Source organism: Dipodomys merriami, unplaced genomic scaffold (genome assembly GCF_024711535.1).
Source record: "Dipodomys merriami isolate MVZ:Mamm:240054 unplaced genomic scaffold, mDipMer1.0.p SCAF_25, whole genome shotgun sequence".
In the NCBI taxonomy this organism is placed as follows: domain Eukaryota; kingdom Metazoa; phylum Chordata; class Mammalia; order Rodentia; family Heteromyidae; genus Dipodomys; species Dipodomys merriami.
Window position 1 is genome coordinate 14,806,076 of NW_027203937.1, and position 18,158 is coordinate 14,824,233.

General features: G+C 35.5%; 1 protein-coding gene and 1 pseudogene across 13 annotated transcripts in view; one reads left to right on the forward strand and one right to left on the reverse strand.

The window, feature by feature from the left end:
• The window catches only part of Emsy (EMSY transcriptional repressor, BRCA2 interacting), a 76,803-nt gene that overhangs the window by 35,232 nt on the left and 23,413 nt on the right, over positions 1–18,158 (reverse strand). For all 13 annotated transcript variants that reach the window (XM_070034973.1, XM_070034978.1, XM_070034974.1 and 10 more), the window contains 4 exons: positions 15,287–15,563; positions 8,188–8,442; positions 4,941–5,090; positions 2,710–2,880 (listed from right to left, as the gene is read on the reverse strand). In XM_070034973.1, the coding sequence (XP_069891074.1) occupies positions 2,710–2,880; positions 4,941–5,090; positions 8,188–8,442; positions 15,287–15,563 (853 nt within the window). The remainder of the gene's footprint in view (positions 1–2,709; positions 2,881–4,940; positions 5,091–8,187; positions 8,443–15,286; positions 15,564–18,158) is intronic.
• LOC138836646 (U4 spliceosomal RNA) lies at positions 7,426–7,558 on the forward strand (annotated as a pseudogene).

Consider the following 18,158-nt stretch of genomic DNA (forward strand, 5'->3'; position numbering starts at 1 on the left):
AGCTGAGGGACAGCACTCAGGCCCAGAGTTTGGGCCCCACTAACAACAACAATAACAAAACAAAACAAAAAAGATATATTTCAGATCAAATCTCTGCTTCTAGAAAAATGTTCTTGGCTCACCCTACAATAGCTACATCATAAATAAGGTCCAAAATAAATGCCTCATAACATACAGACATTCTTTCAAGGTCTATTACTAATAAATTTGTATGTAACAAAACAGTTTTAGTTAAGTCAAGAAAATATACTTTTCAATGATTAAAACCAAGATTAGCATTTTGAAAAATGTTTTCTTTTGAGGAACCTTCATACTACTTTCCAAAGTGGTTGAACAAGTTTACACTCCCACCAACAATGCAGTAAGAAAATGTGGTATATGTACACAATGGAATTCTATGCCTCCATCAGAAAGAATGACATTGCCCCATTTGTTAGGAAATGGAAAGACTTGGAAAAAATTATATTAAGTGAAGTAAGCCAGGCCCAAAGAAACATAGGTCCCATGGTTTCCCTTATTTGCAATAACTAGTATATGTCTGAGACAAGCAGAAAAGGTCAGATAAGCTGATGTTAGGTGAAATGAACCCCAAGATAAGTATTCAAGTGTTTTTTCTTTCATGCGATTGTTTCTAACATATTTATAGAATGATTTCTTTGTTGCTTTGTATGTCCCCCCTCCCCCCCGCCACGGTATAACCCCTGCTCTCACTGAATTTGATGTTGGTATAATTTGTGGAGGAGAAGGGAAAAAACAAATCGTTTAAAGAGGGATACAGGTGGACCCATTGCAACAATGAGATGTACAAGTTGTTATGTGGAAAAATGAACTTTACGACTTTGGCAGGGCGGGTGGTAGGGAAGGGAAGGGAAGGGGAAACAAAGGAGGAGGCAACAATGCTTGATAAAAAATGTACTCATTATCTTGCCCATGTAATTGTAACCCCTCTGTACGGTATTTTCACAATAAAAAATGTTTTCTTAAGTGTTCTATATTATTTGAAGATATTGTCAAGTAACAAATTATAATTTAAGTATGTCATTTAAAATACCCTCATTGAAGCTCAAGTACAATGATTCTTTCCCTACTGGTTTCACTCTTCAGTTTGGCAATCACTAGATTTTCTCACTTATAAGTATAGCCAGTATTCACAGCTTTAATGATAGTGCTTTTTGCAAATACCATGCCATGTTTTGCTTTTTTTCATTTCTTGAATTATAGGCAACATCAAATTACTGCTAGTAACCTTAGTCCCTTGACTTTCAAATGTTAGAACTCATCTGGGGCATACAAAATATGACTAAGTCTACAAAAATGGTAGACAATTAAAATCTATAAGGCTTGCTTCATCAGAGATTATTTATATAATTTTAATTAAGAAGTAATAACCAATCATAATGTTAACAGATGTCATGTTAACATACCACTTCAGGATCCACAAACCAAATACTGTACGGTCATGAGCCAATAATAACCAGATTCCAATATGCCAATAAATAAGCAGAGGATTAACTTCTCTAAAATAATTTTAAAAAGCAAAAGGGTAGAATGATGAAAGGGGATGACACTGACCAAGATTTATTTTACTCACAATGACTTTCTGACTTTTGAAATTGAAATCCCTTTGTGCAACTAAATAAAAAAAAATTTTTAACTTGAAAGGAATAGTGGAAAGCAAACAAAGATATTCAAGTATCTTTATTTTTAATAAGCTAAAGTTACACTAGTAATTGAAATAATGAAGTATAATACCTCACCTCTGTACTAGGTTAAATAAATATTTAGGTATTATATTTGTATATCTAAAGACTAGCTACATAGCTTTGGATAAGCCATTTCATTTCTCTAAACCCAAATCTGTCCTCATTTGTAAAATGGGCCACAATCCTTTCTACCTTGAATTATTATGGGGTCTGACTGGTTTTACAAATGAGAAATTCGTTTTTATAAATGAAAACTCTCTAAATGAATATTAACCAGTATCTTTACTCTATAATTTAAAGCAACTAAATGTTTTTTTAAAAGATCAAAATTGGGCTGGGAAGGTGGCTCAGTGGTAGAGTGCTTGCCTTGCATGCTTAAGGCCCTGGGTTTGCTTCCTCAGCACCACATAAGCAGAAAAAAAAAGCCGGAAGTGGCGCTGTGGCTCAAGTGGTAGAGCACTATCCTTGAGCTGAAGAGCTGAGAGACAACGCCCAGGCCCAGAGTTCAGGCCCCACGACCGGACCCCTCCCGCCCCCCCCAAAAAAATAAAATAAAAGATCAAAATTATCAAAAGAACTATCAAAAGCTTTGTATGTTAACGTTTAATAAACTAAAACCTAACTTAATCACTACATTTAAGGACTGAAAAAAATACTTTAGATTTCTTTTCTTTCTTTTTCTTGTGCCAGTAACTGGGGTTTGACCTCAGGTGCTCTTTCTTGACTTTTGCTCAAGGATGATATTCTACCACTTGTCACACTTCTACTTCTAGCTTTCTGTTAGTTAACTGGAGATAAGATAGATTTTTCTTCCTGGACTGGCTTAAAACTATGATCATCAGATCTGTGTAGTTAGGATTGCCAGCTTGAACCATAAATTTTAGCCCAAGTTTTAGATTTCAAAACAGGATAACTGGGATCAAACAGAATCCTTCAGTAGTGAAATTAAGTTTTTTCCTCTCATTGAATGTCTCCTATACTTCTAACATAATTCAGATATACCTACCAGAAACAATATTACTGCTAATTATCTTGCCTCCCAAAGTGGCTAATGATTTGGGTACTACTGTAATGATGCTACCACTGGTAGTTTTTACATAGGTTGCAGCTCCAGGGGTTGCAGCCATCCGACCTATGGAAGGGCTCACTGTTGGTCGAGTGTAGGTTGCCTGTGTGCCTACAGGAAGAAGAAAGCCAAAAGAAAAACTGATCATTACTTGTAAAAGAATGATAATTTATACAATTTAACTATACTTCCATGTACTCTGTATCTTTTTAACACAAAAAAATGGAATTTCAACGTGTCAAGACATTTACAATTTTACAGCTAGTTTTGCACACAGCAAGTACTGAGGCCAAATAAATTTGAATTAATTTTATACATAAAATTTTGTGGTGTTGTATCAAACTATTAAGCTCAAGAAATGATAGAGCTAACCCCGTTCTCTTCTTCCATTACCCTAGTTTTATGCCAAAAGAAACTTAAATTTAATCTTTCCTGCCAGAATATTTCAAATATGTCTGTATATATTTCAACATCTCTGTATCTGAGTTTTACATTGTCTTGGTGCCAAACCTAATGTCAGCAGTCAGCAAATAAGGCAGTATTATTTGCCTAAAGTCCTGTAACTTTTACTGTTTTATACCCTGTGACTTTCTAAATACATTTCCATCTTTTACCAGCTTATTCAATCATTCTACTAGAGGTTAAAGTTGAAACTGCTAAGAGTTGCCAGGAATATTTTTTGTAGCCTAAAATATCTCCTATTTACGTAACTTCTCAACTTACCTGTTAAAGATTAATGTCTCTCAAAAGACTTTACACTCTTTCCCACCAAAATTAAGACTTTCTCTTTCCCAAACAAGAACTAACAAATAAGTCAGAATATTGTAATTTCTCTCAAATCATGCAACTTAGAAAGACTATGCCTAAATTTAAGAATTATTCCTTGGTGAAAATGAAAAAAAAAAAGAGGAAGAACAGGATAACATGTTATTTTTCTTCAACTAATTTTTTTTCCATGCTTACTTGATTCACTATAATAGCCATTTTCAACATCCCTCCACCGAGAAAACAAAACGCTTTTAGCAAGCTATTCACCTTTTACTAATATAACCACTACTCAAAAATGAGAGAAGGGACATTAAGTAGAAATGGTTTAAATTGATTATAAAAAATATATCTGAATGAGAAAAAAACCTATGTGACCTTAGGCAAACTAAAGGAAATGAAATGCAATGTTTGTACAAACCTTTACACTAGTCAATAAACGAGAACTCAGGAACTTAAGGTAGGTATCATTTTATACTGTTCACATTCTCTCATGTAAATACTGACACTTCACACACACACACAAAAGCTGGCTAAAAGTTCCAGACATTTAGAATAACAATAAGTTGGACACTAGTGGCTCACACCTATAATCCTAGCTACTCAGGAGGCTGAGATATGATGATCACATTTTGAAACCAATCCAAGCAGGAAAGTCACACTGTGTGATCTATAATTAACAGCCAAAGAAAAGCTGGAAGTGGAGCTGTGGCTCCAGTGGTAGAGTGCTAGCTTTGAGCACAAAAGCTTAGGGATAGCACCCAGGCTCTCTGTTCAAACTTTAGGACACGGATGGACATGCACAGACACACACAGACAGAGACACAGAGACACAGACACACACACACATGGAAAAATAACAATGGCTAATTTTAACAGTAACAGTTATGGCTACTGAGCACTGAGCACTATATAGGAGACTCTTTACATACCTGATTTTATTTGATACTTAGAATAACTGACCTTAGATGCCATCTCATTTAAACAGACAGATGGAAAGATTTAACAAGAGTAAGTAGCCTGCTCTAAATCAGGCCAAAGTGTTACTATTTAAAATGTTCTACACTGTCATTTCCTCAAGCACTGCTCTCCCATCTGGGTACAATAGCATCCTATGTATGCCTCAGTCTAGGTAATACTTACTACACTTTATGGTCTAATAAGACAAATACATAACCACTAAAGTAACTAGAAGTTGTGGTACATTCTACCAAGGAAAAGAACAAAAGACTTAGAGAAAGAATAACCAGAGAGCTATTTTCAGGGGAGAGTCAAGAGTTGTCTCTTTGAAGGGCTGTCTGATTAATCTCTATATTCCCAATGTCAAGCATATTGCTACTATAGGAAAGCTGCTTAATGAACATTACTAAGACATTACTAAATAGATTGATGTTTTGAGAACTTACCAGTAGGAGTGGTTACTAGTTTAGTTGTCATAATTGCACCATTACTGCTAACCACCATAATAGGTGAATTGCTACTGGTGGGTAAAGTTGCAGTCACTGGTTTAGGTAAAATTTTACTTGGTTGAACCTGCTGTGTGATGATTTTAACACCTTTGAAATAAGAAAAAGAAATCTCAGTATCAATTATTTTTTTAAAAGGTACCCAAGAAGGCAGTTATCATACACATTATTCAATCCTACCTAGAGAAGTTTTTTCATATCAATGAAACCCTAATTTTTCCCTCAAATTTCAATTTTGCCTAATTTCTCTCATTTCAATAATTTAACTAAAACATTACAGTAAAAAAGTTCTTCAAGAAAAATAAATCTTGATCTACAGGGGTATCATATGTGAAGTTTCAAAACAAAGTTAGCAAGCAACTGGACCGTAACTTTTACAAACAAATAAGAAATAAGATCTACATAAATACTTTGGGTGTTCTAACATAGGAAGACAAAAGCAAAAGCTAATGTAGCTTTTATATATTTCTCAGTATTATCAAAGACTTTTTTATAAAAAGATTATATTAAAAAGCCACTAAAGCCGGCGCTGGTGGCTCACGCCTGTAATCCTAGCTACTCAGGAGGCTGAGATCTGAGGATCGCGGTTCAAAGCCAGCCCGAGCAGGAGAGACCGTGAGACTCCTATCTCCAATAAACCACCAGAAAACCGGAAGTGGCGCTGTAGCTCAAGTGGTAGAGCGCTCGCCTTGAGCTGAAGAGCTGAGGGACAGCGCCCAGGCCCAGAGTTCAAGCCCCACAACCGAAAAAATAAAATAAATAAATAAATAAAAAGCCACTAAAAAATATACAGACTAAGGACAATTTTTTGGATTCTTCTTTTCTTTTTTCTTTGCTTATGTGGTACTGAGGAATCGAACCCAGGGCCTCAGGCATGCAAGGCAAGCGCTCTACCACTGAGCCACCTTCTCAGCCCAATTCTTTGGATTTTTTTTTTTTTTTTTTTTTGGTTCCAGTTGTGGGGCCTGAACTCTGGGCCTGGGCGCTGTCCCTCAGCTCTTCAGCTCAAGGGTAGCACTCTACCACTTGAGCCACAGCGCCACTTCCGCCTTTTTCTTTTTGCTTATGTGGTGCTGGGAATTGAACCCAGGGCCTCAGGCATGCAAGGCAAGCGCTCTTACCACTGAGCCACCTTCCCAGCCCCAATTTTTTTGATTCTTAAGTTGCTTTTTTTCCAAAAGTATATAGCCTACTTTGTTGAATACAGAATTCGAAAGGGCAGATTATTATATCACTTAGATGAAATAGAGATGTAGAAAAGAACTTGAAGGCAATATGAAAAAATTAAAATGTTAGGGGAGTAATGTAATGCCTTTTATATTTTCAAAAATATGATTTACAATGCTATAATTTTTACACTGACTTTCCATTTAGAATATTTCTAATGCTAACTACACATTTAAATACTGGCAACCAAGGAATAAAAAAAGTATAACACTTTTTCCTCACTACTATCTTAACTAAAATAATTAATGAGGTAAAATATTCTGTTATAAGCTGGCATCAGTAGCTCATACCTAAAAAACCTAGCTACTCAAGAAGCTGAGATCTAAGGATCAAGGTTTGATGCCAGCACAGGCAGAAAACTCAAAGAAATTCTTTTTCCAATTAGCCAGAAAAAATACTGGAGATAAAGGTGTGGCTCAAGTGGTAGAGAACTAGCTGTAAGTGAAAAAGCCAAGAAAGAGTCAAGGCCCTGAGTTCTTGCCATAGTAATGAAACATTTAAAAAAAAAAAAAAAAGGGAAAAAGAGGGGCTGGGAAGGTGGCTCAGTGGTAGAGCTCTTGCCTTGCATGTATGAGGCCCTGGGTTCGATTCCTCAGCACCACATAAGCAAAAAGAAAAAAAAGCCATAAGCGGTGCTGTGGCTTAAGTGGTAGGTTGCTAGTCTCGAGCTGAAGAGCTGAGGGACAGCGCCCAGGCCTAGAGTTCAGGCCCCACGACTGGAACCCCCCCCCAAAAAAAAGGGGGAAAAGAAAAAGAAACTGAGTTCACTATGTGGAAGATGTATAATGGAAATCACTGGTACAATCTCTTCCAGAAAATAAAGCTTATTTTACGAATCTATTATGATCATGATTCCAAAACCGAAGACAGTACAAACAAAAACTATAGATCAGTATTTCTTATGAATACAACTAAACCCAGCAATGTATAAAAAAGAATTATACACCATCATCAAAATGGATTCACTTCAGATATGCAAGGCTGGCTTAACAAAATAATAATAATAGTGTAATTCAGTATATCAGTAATATGATCCAGTACATCAGTAGTCTAAGCAAGAAAAACTGTATGACCACACTGAACAAAGAAAAAAGCACCTGACAAAATCCAATACCCTTTCCTTCACAATAAGTCTGAGGAGAATAAGAATGGAACTTTCTCAACTTGATCAAAAGTGCTTATTTAAAAACAACAACTAAGCTTTGCGCAGTGGCAGTATCGTAGCCAATGAGGTTTATCCGAGGCGCGTTTATTGCTAATTGAAAACTTAAAAACAACAACTACAATTGGCACCATATTTAATAGTAAAAGATTGAATGTTTTCTCAATATTTGGAACAAGGCAAGGATAGCTGTTCTATTCTGTTCTAACATAGCATTGGATATGGTCTAGCTAGTGGAATAAGACTTTTTTAAAAAGAGGTTAAAAAAAACAGAAAAAGAAAAAGAAAGGGAGGGAAGGAGAGACTGCAAAAGAAGAAAAATGTCTCTATTTACCAATGACATAGTCAAAAAGTTATCCTATGTACATAGAAAACTTCAAGGAATCTGTGAAAATTACTCTTAGAAATAGTAAGTGAGGGCTAGGAATGTGGCTCAGTGGTAGAGTGCTTGTCTAGAATACTGGAAGTGGCACTGTGGCTCAAGTAGAGTGCTAGCCTTGAGCAAAAAAAGCTCAGAGACAATGCCCAGGCCCTGAGTTCAAGCCCTAGTACTAGCAAAAACAAAAAAACAAATAGTAAGTGAATTCACCAAAATTGAAGTATACAAGCTCACGATAGTTTTTATATGTCAGTAACAAACTGAGGAAAGCTGAAATGAAAATCACAGTATCATCTGTAGTCGCTGAGAAAATGAAATACTTAAGTGAAAATGAAATACTTAAAACATATATATCATGAAACCTCAGAGACCTGGTGATTAAGAAGAATGAGCAAATCTTACAAACATTTTCCAGTTACCTGACTCTTGTTTGATTTGGATGGTAGGCTTGATACCAGGGGGCAAAGATGACTGCTGAGGCTGCTGCTGCTGAGACACTGGGGGAGGTGGGGTCACTTGCTGCTGTGCTTGTTGCTGCACTTGATGTACCTGCTGCTTAGGAGATGGCTGATGTTGTTTAGGAAACTGTGCAAGAATCTGGGTTGGGGCACTAACGAGGCTTTTCGGGGAAGGAAGTCTTGTTGATGCCATTTTGATTGCGGATGTAGATACACCTGTAGAAAAGACATATGATAGGAAAGAATAGTTAAAACTGATTATTTTAGTTAGTCTAAAATAAGCTATTCTTATTTCATTATTCTAGTAGATAATAAAGACTGGGTAAATAAATAAAACTATGAACTATAAATTATTGAGCACCTAGCAAATACCTAATGTAAGGTGTGGTGTTTTACATATTTCATATATAGTCCTCAAATTACAAAGGAGGAATTACTGTTCTCTGACTCAATAAAACAAACTGATTTTTCTTTAAAGAGAATGAAAGCAGTATCAGATAGGACAGGTACAAGAAAGGTCTCTATAGAAAGTAAACAAATTTTTAAAAATCTTTTAAATAATAAAGTTTTAAAGTATTACTTTTTAGATTATAGCCTGTAGATTTAAATGTGGTACCATGTAAAAATTCATACATACATCTTTTGAACTATTCATCATGGCAAAGGAGCTTTTATATATCTCATTTCCAATAATCTATAAATTAAAATCATTTCTTGAGATTTCTTAACTAGGTTATTATATAATCAGGTAAAAAGTTTTAAGTGCAATATGTAATATATGCATAGCTAAAAATTCTGATGATTTTTTATTATCAATATTAACAAGCACACATAGGTAAGGATTTCAATAACTTTTACTAAAGATGTATAAGTTTTGTTTTTGTTACAGTACTGGGAAGATGTGTATGTTTGAGAAAATGTTCCCTCTCTTAGATTTTTAATCTACAATTTTCTTTTAATTATTCACTTTTCTTTTTTTAAATTGTTATTATAAAGGTGGTATAGAAAGGGATTACCATTTCATAAGTCAGGTAATGAGTAACTTTCTTTTTGGACAGTGTCACCCCTTCCTTCATTGTCTCCCAGTTTTTCGCTACCTTCTCTACCCAGAAGTTGTACAGTTCATTTCAACATAGTGTCTAGAGAATACCACTGATGCATTTGTTCACCCTTTGTTTCTCCATTTCTGTGCCCCCTCCTTACTCCTCCAAAGACGGATAAACAAACAAGACAAAAATTTTAAAAACAAAACAAAACCCTCTTGTCTCCAATTCCTGGAATTCATTTCACTTTTATTTTAATTAATCAATCACTGAACAGGGCACCTGTCCACAAGTTAATATTCCTAACACAAATAACTAGACCTAGAATATAACTGCCATATTAATTTTTAAGCATTCCTGAGTGAAAAGAAATTAAAAGCCTAACTAAATCTGAAGTACTGAGAATGCAATTTCCTATCTTCCCCTACATCCTCACCATGACTAATACAATGCATTACACATACACAAAAATAATAGCCGGTTTCAATACAAATGCCTCTAGAGAATGATAAAAATCAAAGATAAATTATCTGACTGCTTAGGCTTGGGCTTGTAGAATTTTCCCTTGTCCTACATGTTTCTAACAATTGCTACATGCATCAATACCATTTGGAGAATACTTCAAGAGGAAACCAAAGATGTAGTCAAAATCAAATACATTTCTACAGTCTTTACTTCACCCCTCCCTAAACACAATATACATGTGTTCTACATTGCTTAGGCTTGTTGAACTAGTTGGTCCAACTCTGGACAACATCATCTCTACCCTGAAAAGGACTGTTTTTGCCTTATAGAAGGAGTTTCAATGCATGTGGCCATAAAGTTACAGATGATGCTACATGACTTTCATCCCTAATGACTCTCCAGTACCTCTTATTCTCCTGGACTAGGATTCCTGACCATCTTATTCTGGTATTCAATTAGACTCCACTGTGACTCCATGTACTACTCCATAATCTTCTGCCAAAACACAAAGTAAATAGGCAGGGACTCTAAAACCCTGTTCAACTCAAAGTACTTGCAAGAAGATGAGACATTTGCCCCACTAAAACCAACATTGTTTGTTGTTCTATCAGAGATGTGGGGGACTCTTTCCCCCAACTTAGCTCCACCAAGATACAGTGCACAGGAAAATACCTAGGGCTGGGTGGAATATGGAAGCAAGCCATGACACAAAATGGGCCAGATGGAAGGCAATAGTCAAGCCAAGTTGGTGAGATGTTCCCACATGGACCTACTTCAAATCATTCTCTGAGAAAAGGAATAGTTAATCACAAAGAACAACAAAAATAAAACAATTAGCAAAACCTCTAGTAATTCAATAAAAGTCTATCCTCAATCCAATATTAGCACAGCAGCAACAATAACACTATATTTCTGCTTAGCTGCCTGCTATTTTTGTTTACTGGCATTCTAATAAACCTTTGTCTTTCTTCAAATTAAAAAAAGCAAAACTCAACTATACAATAATTAAGAGATGCATTTAAAACAGACACAGATGTATTAAATGTAAAATTATGAGAAAATGATTTATCAAGTAAACATCGACCATATAAAAGTTGAGAAGCTACACTTAATATCTGAAAAGGTAGATACTGAAATACTGATGTTAAAGATTACCAGAAATAAAATGTAAAGTTCATAATAGAGAGGGCATCAATTCATTAACGTGTGTGTGTGTGTGTGTGTGTGTGTGTGTGTGTGTGTGTGTGTGTGTGTGTGTGTGTGTGTGTGTGTGTGTGTGTGTGTGTGTTTATAGTAACAATGTTCAAAATACACAAAACAAACGCAGGCAGAATTTAAGGAAGAAATGTACAAAGTCACAATAATCGCCAGAGATTTTAATACTCCTCTCTCAGTAATTGAGACAGTAGTTAACAAACAAAAAGGGAAGGAGAAATGGAAGGAAGGAAAAAGAAAAAGAGGGAGGGAAAGAGTGAAAAAAGGAGGGAGATTTAAACAAGTCTATCAACCAATTTAATCTCTTGAACATTTCTAAGACCAAATGAAGTCAACTGTTCTATAGCAATTTAATAAATAGTCTAATGCAACACATACTCTTCGTTGCCAGTTTAATTTCCTTTCTCCTCTGCCCTTCCTCCTTCCTAATAAACCCTATTGCCCAAGGAGTCACCTTCCTAGGCTCTACCTTCCTAGACTTAACGGTTTTCAAAACGCTGGCTTAAGCTAGCCCTAGAGGGCAATTCCTAACTGATCTAAGTCAGTCATAGTGGCCTCATTACTTTTGCCAAGAACCAGATTAAGCTAGCTGCAGCCAACAGAAATGAAGTGAATCTTCTGGGGGGAATTTTGGAAAAGGTTTCCGATAAAAGAGCTACAGAAGATCCTTTGGATGTTCGAATAGCTGAATGTGCTGCCTGGAGTGTCTTCATCTAATCTACGATGGGAGTTTTCTAAGAAAAAAAGCCAATATGCCAAGGAAATGAAAAATGAAAAGAAACTCTTTGATGGCTCCATGTGTTATTTACTACATGACTTAAAGGATGTCTAGTCTTATGGAGTAACATATTTTCTTATTGTTAAGAACTAGATATTCAATTTATGTTGTACTTCAACCATTTATTGATTTTGCAAGTAAATTCAGATATTAACAATCTGGAGACTCTCTAACAATTAATTTTCTGAACATTAGGATGCCTTAAGATACAATAAATATCATTAAAGTGTGTATAGTTCATGTTTGGAGGAATTAATTTATTAATTTTAAGTAAATATGTGCTGTGATTTAAACTTGGTTTGAGTCTGTCTAAATCTTCCTCGTTTGAAATTTAATCACCCATGTGAGATATTAAGCTTAATCCAATCTGATTTAACAACTATGGTTTAGAGATGGAATCTTTAAGAGGTAATTAGAATAAAACATGCTCATCAATGTGAATCCTCCATGACTGGAAAAGATATAGTTAGAAGAGACACAAATGCATTACTGTCTCTTGCCATGTGATTCCCTACATTACCCTTAGACTCTGTCAACAAGATGGCCTTCACCAGATGCAGGCCCTCAGAACCATAAACCAAGATAAACTTTTTTCTCTCTTTTCTTTTTTTTGGGGGGGGGTCCAGTCGTGGGGCCTGAATTCTGCTCTTCAGCTCAAGGCTAGCGCTCTACCACTTGAGCCACAGAGCCACTTCCGGCTTTTTTCTTTTTGCTTATGTGGTGCTGAGGAATCGAACCCAGGGCCTCAGGCATGCAAGGCAAGTGCTCTACCACTGAGCCACCTTCCCAGCCCTCTCTTTTCTTTTTAGTAAAGTCATCCAACCTCAGGTATTTCATTATAACATGTAAAAAATTGACTAATTGAAATATGAAATACTTAAAAGATGTAACATGAGCCCTACAGAAAGAATGAAATAAAAAAGCCTCCCAAATCTAAAAAAAGCATAAGACATAAATGTAAGAGTATTACCCATGTTTTGTCTTTTGGATACTAAAGAAAAAAAATTATACATAAAACAATATATAGGTTAAATATGAGTATATTTTAATCCTTCCCCACCACATTAGTTTTATTTTATGTTGCTTTGTTTTGTGAACAAGGTAAAAAAAGGCTTAATATTGGTCAAATACTAGAGAAATATTTCAAGATGTAATGGTCTAGGGTGATAAAGTATGGCATGTACCAAACTTACCAAAAAATTCCATCCTCCTTTGGTAATTATGTTCATGAGTGCTGATTTTAATAGAATAAAGGGCCCTATTAAATCCACAAAATGTTTACTGAGGATTAATCCGGAATATTAAAGCCTATCAATAATCTAATTAGCCAATATAAGAGAGTAATTTTAATTGCCCAATAAGATAATTAAGGAAAAAATAGAAGCATGTTAATGAAGTCATGTAATAAGATGTATGCGACCAATTAGAATATTCTAATAAATAGAGAAATATTACTGATATTGGGTAAAGATTAAATTATATGAAATGAAAGTGCATCTGCAACTGTTTAAGTCACTGATATTTCAAGGTTTTAAAAAACTTCAAAATCGGGCTGGGAAAGTGGCTCAGTGGTAGAGTGCTTGCCTTGCATGCCTGAGGCCTTGGGTTCAATTCCTCAGCACCATATAAGCAAAAAGAAAAAAAGCCGGAAGTGGCGCTGTGGCTCAAGTGGTAGAGCACTAGCCTTGAGCTGAAGAGCTGAGGGACAGTGCCCAGGCCCAGAGTTCAGCCCCACGACCGGACCCAAAAAAAAAAAACCGCAAAACTTCAAAATAGCTGGGCACTGGGTGTTTATACCTATAATCCTAGCTACTCAGTAGGCTGAGATCTGAGGATTTCGGTTCAAGGCCAGAAAAATCTCGGTGAAATTCTTATCTCCAATTAACCATTCAAAAGCCGGAAGTGGAGCTCTGGCTCAAGTAGTAAAGAGCTGCTAGCCTTGAGCACAAAGATGCTCAGGAACGGCACCCAGGTGCTGAGTTCAAGCCCCACAACCAAAAACAACAAAATAAAAACACAAACCTTCAAAATACTTTTGGATGTTAAATGAAGACGGTATTAAAAATAGAACTGGGAAATTTTTAAGACAGGATTTCACAAATCAGGAGAGGAAAACAGAAACTCCTTAGGAGCCATTCTGAATGAAATGAGGCAAACAGTGTTAGAGGATACAATCTAACTGGAAACATTTTTCTTAAGCTGAAGTGTGCTCAAGAAGGGAAAATGAAAGGTCAACAAAAGATTGTCACACTTCCAGGTACCTCATGAAGCACACAAAGGAAAATGCAGAAAAGAATAAGATTAAAAAAAAATTATACCAAGTAAGAGAACAGAGAGGGGCTACAGAAGTAATCTAATACATAAAGTGAAATTGAAATCAACCTAATAGTGGAAAACAAGAGAATACTTGAGAGATAAGCAAAAAAAAAAAAAAAAATCACATTACAGATATGATAAAGATGCAATCTGAAGAGAAAAACAATCAAATAAGAAGTCATCTAAATATAAACTTTCCATATATACACAAAGGGCATTTCAATGATCACTTTTATTTGTACTACCAGCACCAGATTTATAACCACATTAAAAATTATACATGGTGCTGGGTTCACACCTGTAATCCTAGTTACTCAGGAGGCTGAGATCTGAGGATCCTACTTCAAAGCCAGCCCAGGCAAGAAAGTCCATGAGACTCTTATCTCCAATTAACCACCAGAAAACTGGAAGTGGCGCTGTGGCTCAAGTGGTAGATCGCTAGCCTTGAGAAGTTCAAGCCCTATGACCAACAAAAAATAAATAAAAATAAATAAATAATAAAAATTTTATATGGATGGTGGTGGTAGTATGTGTGTGCACATGCTTTTATTTTTTTTCTTTTTCTGTTTTTAAGGGGCAGGAGAAGGAAGGGTACAGAAGGGAGAAAAATGCAATCATGATATTCAGTGGACAATAAACTGTGTAATTTGTGGGCAGGGATGGCAGGAGAAAAGAGAAGGGAGGGGTGACATTGTCCAAAAGAGAAATGTATGCATTTCCTGAATCATGAACTGGTAATCCTCTGCACAATACCTTAATAATAACAATAAAATTATATATTAAAAAAAAACTAATTGAAGGAAAGAAAATGATCAGGGAAGGACAGACCAGGGTACAAAGAGTAACAGATACAAGAAAATTGAGTAACATACTAGTTTGACATCCTCAAACTGAAAGACGAGTAGTAATCACTGATTTAAGAGCCTATTAAATTGTCTCTATAGTAGAAAAACGCATGCACAGAGGCACTGGTGGCTCATGCCTGAAATCCTGACTACTTAGGAAGCTGAGATCTGGAGGATCATGGTTTGAAGCCAGCAAGGACAAAAAAAATCTATGAGACTCCATCTCCAAATAAGCAGCAAAAAGCCAGGCTGGAGGCATGGCTCAAGTGGTAAAGCACCAGCAATAATAGATGAAGCAAGAACACAAGGTTCTGAGTTCAAACATAGTACCAGCACAAATTTTTTTTAAAAATTCATAGATCAATAGAGACAGAATTAAATGGTAACTCACCACTCACCTTGTGCTACTGTTGACATGACTACAGATGGTGTGGAGGATACCACAGCTGTTACTGCAACTGTACTAGGAATAGGTGAAGGAGTAGAACTGCTGCTGCCACTGCTGCTACTACTGACCAGGGAGGACTGTGAAGCAGTTATAACAACAGGTGGCTTCTGAGTTGTGGATGCAATTACTGATGTTGGTACAAGCTTGGTGACAGCTGCATAGTTATGGGATTTGGAGAGAATGTTGGGCACAAAGGTTGAACTTGGTGATGTGGTCACTATAATAACCTAAGGAAGGAAAAGTAAGTTATTTTCATGTACTTACTATATCACTAATGTATGTACTCATCTACATTAAGAAATAGTTGCTGAAACATGAAGAAAAAGCAGAAATATACAACTAAAACCATACTAAAATTATCTTTTACTAGTAATCGTCAAAATTACTAAAACCTATCATTTTTACCAAATATTTTAAAAGACAATATTCAGCACTGTACAACATGGAGCATTACAAACATTCCAATATAATGTTTAAGGAACATAAATTGGCATAATTTTTCTGTAAAACAATTTGTATATTCATTTACAAATATTTACTGAATATCTACTATATGCTAAACATGGTTCTACTTGATGGGAACAGAATAATAAACAAACGAAGTTCATACTTTAGTGGAGCTTATATTCTAGTAGAAGGAGAGAAACAATAAACAAATAAAGCAAATATATATCATGTAGAAATAAACAGAAGTGACAATAAGCAGGGTAAGATAATAAAGGCCAATGAAGATTCTGCACTTTTTTAAATTTTATTTTATTTGTGTCTGCATTTTTTATATAAAATGTTCAGTGACTATCTCTCTGCAAGGTGACATTTGAGTACAACTCAGAAGAAGGTAGGGTAAGAACCATGTTGTTAGATAGAAGAGCACTCAATGGCATAAAAAATACAAAGGATTAAGGCAGAAAAGTGAGGGAACAGAACACACTGTACGAAAGGAAATGTACTCATTACAAGACTCATGTATTTGTGATTCCTCTGTACATCATTTTTATAACAACAATGAAGTAAATTAATTTTTTAAATGGCAGAAGCAAACGGTACATTCAGGTATTAAGGATCTAATGAATAAAACTAGAATTTATGATAGAAAGTAGAAGACAACTGCAGAGAAATAATGGAGAATTAGATAGTGTAAGATCATGTAGCTAATACCTCTAATATAATAAAAATAGCACTTTCTCTCTGGGATCTTCCTCTCAAAAACCTGTAACACTAATCTAATCATGAAACAAACTCTAGACTAATATTAATAATGAGATTTCTTACAAAATACTTCTCAAACTGTTGAAGTCATCAAAAACCTGGAAGGTTTGGGAAACTTTCACAAGAGAACTTTAAGGAAATGTAACAAATAAGTATAACGTGGTATACTGGATAGAATCGTAAAATTAAAAAATACTGTACAGAAAAACCAAGGAAATCTAAATAAACCGTGGCCCTTAGCTACTACTGATGCATAATTATTAAGGAGCTGTCCAGTATTCTGAAAAAGTAAAAAAAAAAGATAATTAAACAGCCATGTTTCATACCCCCAAAAAAAATTAATGGAGGGAATTTAGTATAAATTACATAAGCATTCTCTGTAGTATTCTGTCAATTTTTTTATAAACCTAAAAATCTAAAAAAGACTAATTTTTTTTAAGTATTAATCTATCTGCTTGGTGGAAGGTACAATGGGGCAGTAAAGGTAGTTAACAGACAAATTAAGAACCTCTTCAAATAAACCCAGCAGAGTTGATGGTGCACAAAGTGTTTGTGTTAGAAGTGGCTTAAAGTGGACATATTTGGATTATACCTTAAAAATAAAATCAATAGGATTTACTCCTAGGTTAATATAGAGAAAGTAAGAGGGAGGAATGAGATACAGAAGTTTAGCCAGTTGACACTGTGGCTCAAGTGGTAGAGTGCTAGCCTTGAGCTGAAGAGCTGAGGGACAGCACCCAGGCCCAGAGTTCAGGGCCCATGACCGACAAAAAAAAAATTTAGCCAGTTGATTAGATTCTTTTTTAATACAGGAAGGTAACTGTAAGGATCTGAGTCTACAAATTCATGGTACAGATTATAAATAATTTTGTAAATGAATGTGCCCTTAAAAATACCTCAATTCTGGGCTGGGAAGGTGGCTCAGTGGTAGAGTGCTTGTCTCACATGCATGAGGCCCTGGGTTCGATTCCTCAGCACCACATAAGCAGAAAAAGCCGGAAGTGGTGCTGTGGCTCAAGTGGTAGGGCGCTAACCTTGAGCTGAAGAGCTGAGGGACAGTGCCCAGGCCCAGAGTTCAGGCCCCACGACCAGCAAAAAAAAAAAAACAAACCTCAATTCTAACAACCTTAACTATCTATTTCTCACCAGAAATTTCAGAATAGAAGGAAAAAATACACAGCAAAATCTCTGAATTTTTTTAAAAACCATAATTTATAGGGGAACACCCATCTGTTACAAGTATTTTTATATGTCTACCAAAGAAGATTAAAAATATATAATATTAGATAACATTTACTGAGCATTTATTATTCATTATATGTAGCACGTTAAGTATTTTTTAGGATTTAATTCTTCCAGACTAAAAGTATTATTATTACCTTTGTTCAATGAGGAAACTGAAGTACAAGAGAGGTATAGCGAAAGGCTGAAGATATAGCTCAGTGATAAGAATACTAGCCTAGCTGTGTCACAGCCTCTGCAGTCAAACTGTACCACTTTGACAAACCAAAACAAAACAAACCAATAGCAGAGCTACTACTGCAAAACCTATCTATCCATAATTTCATTCATTTATTAATTCATTCAAACATTATTAACTAGCATGTAACACA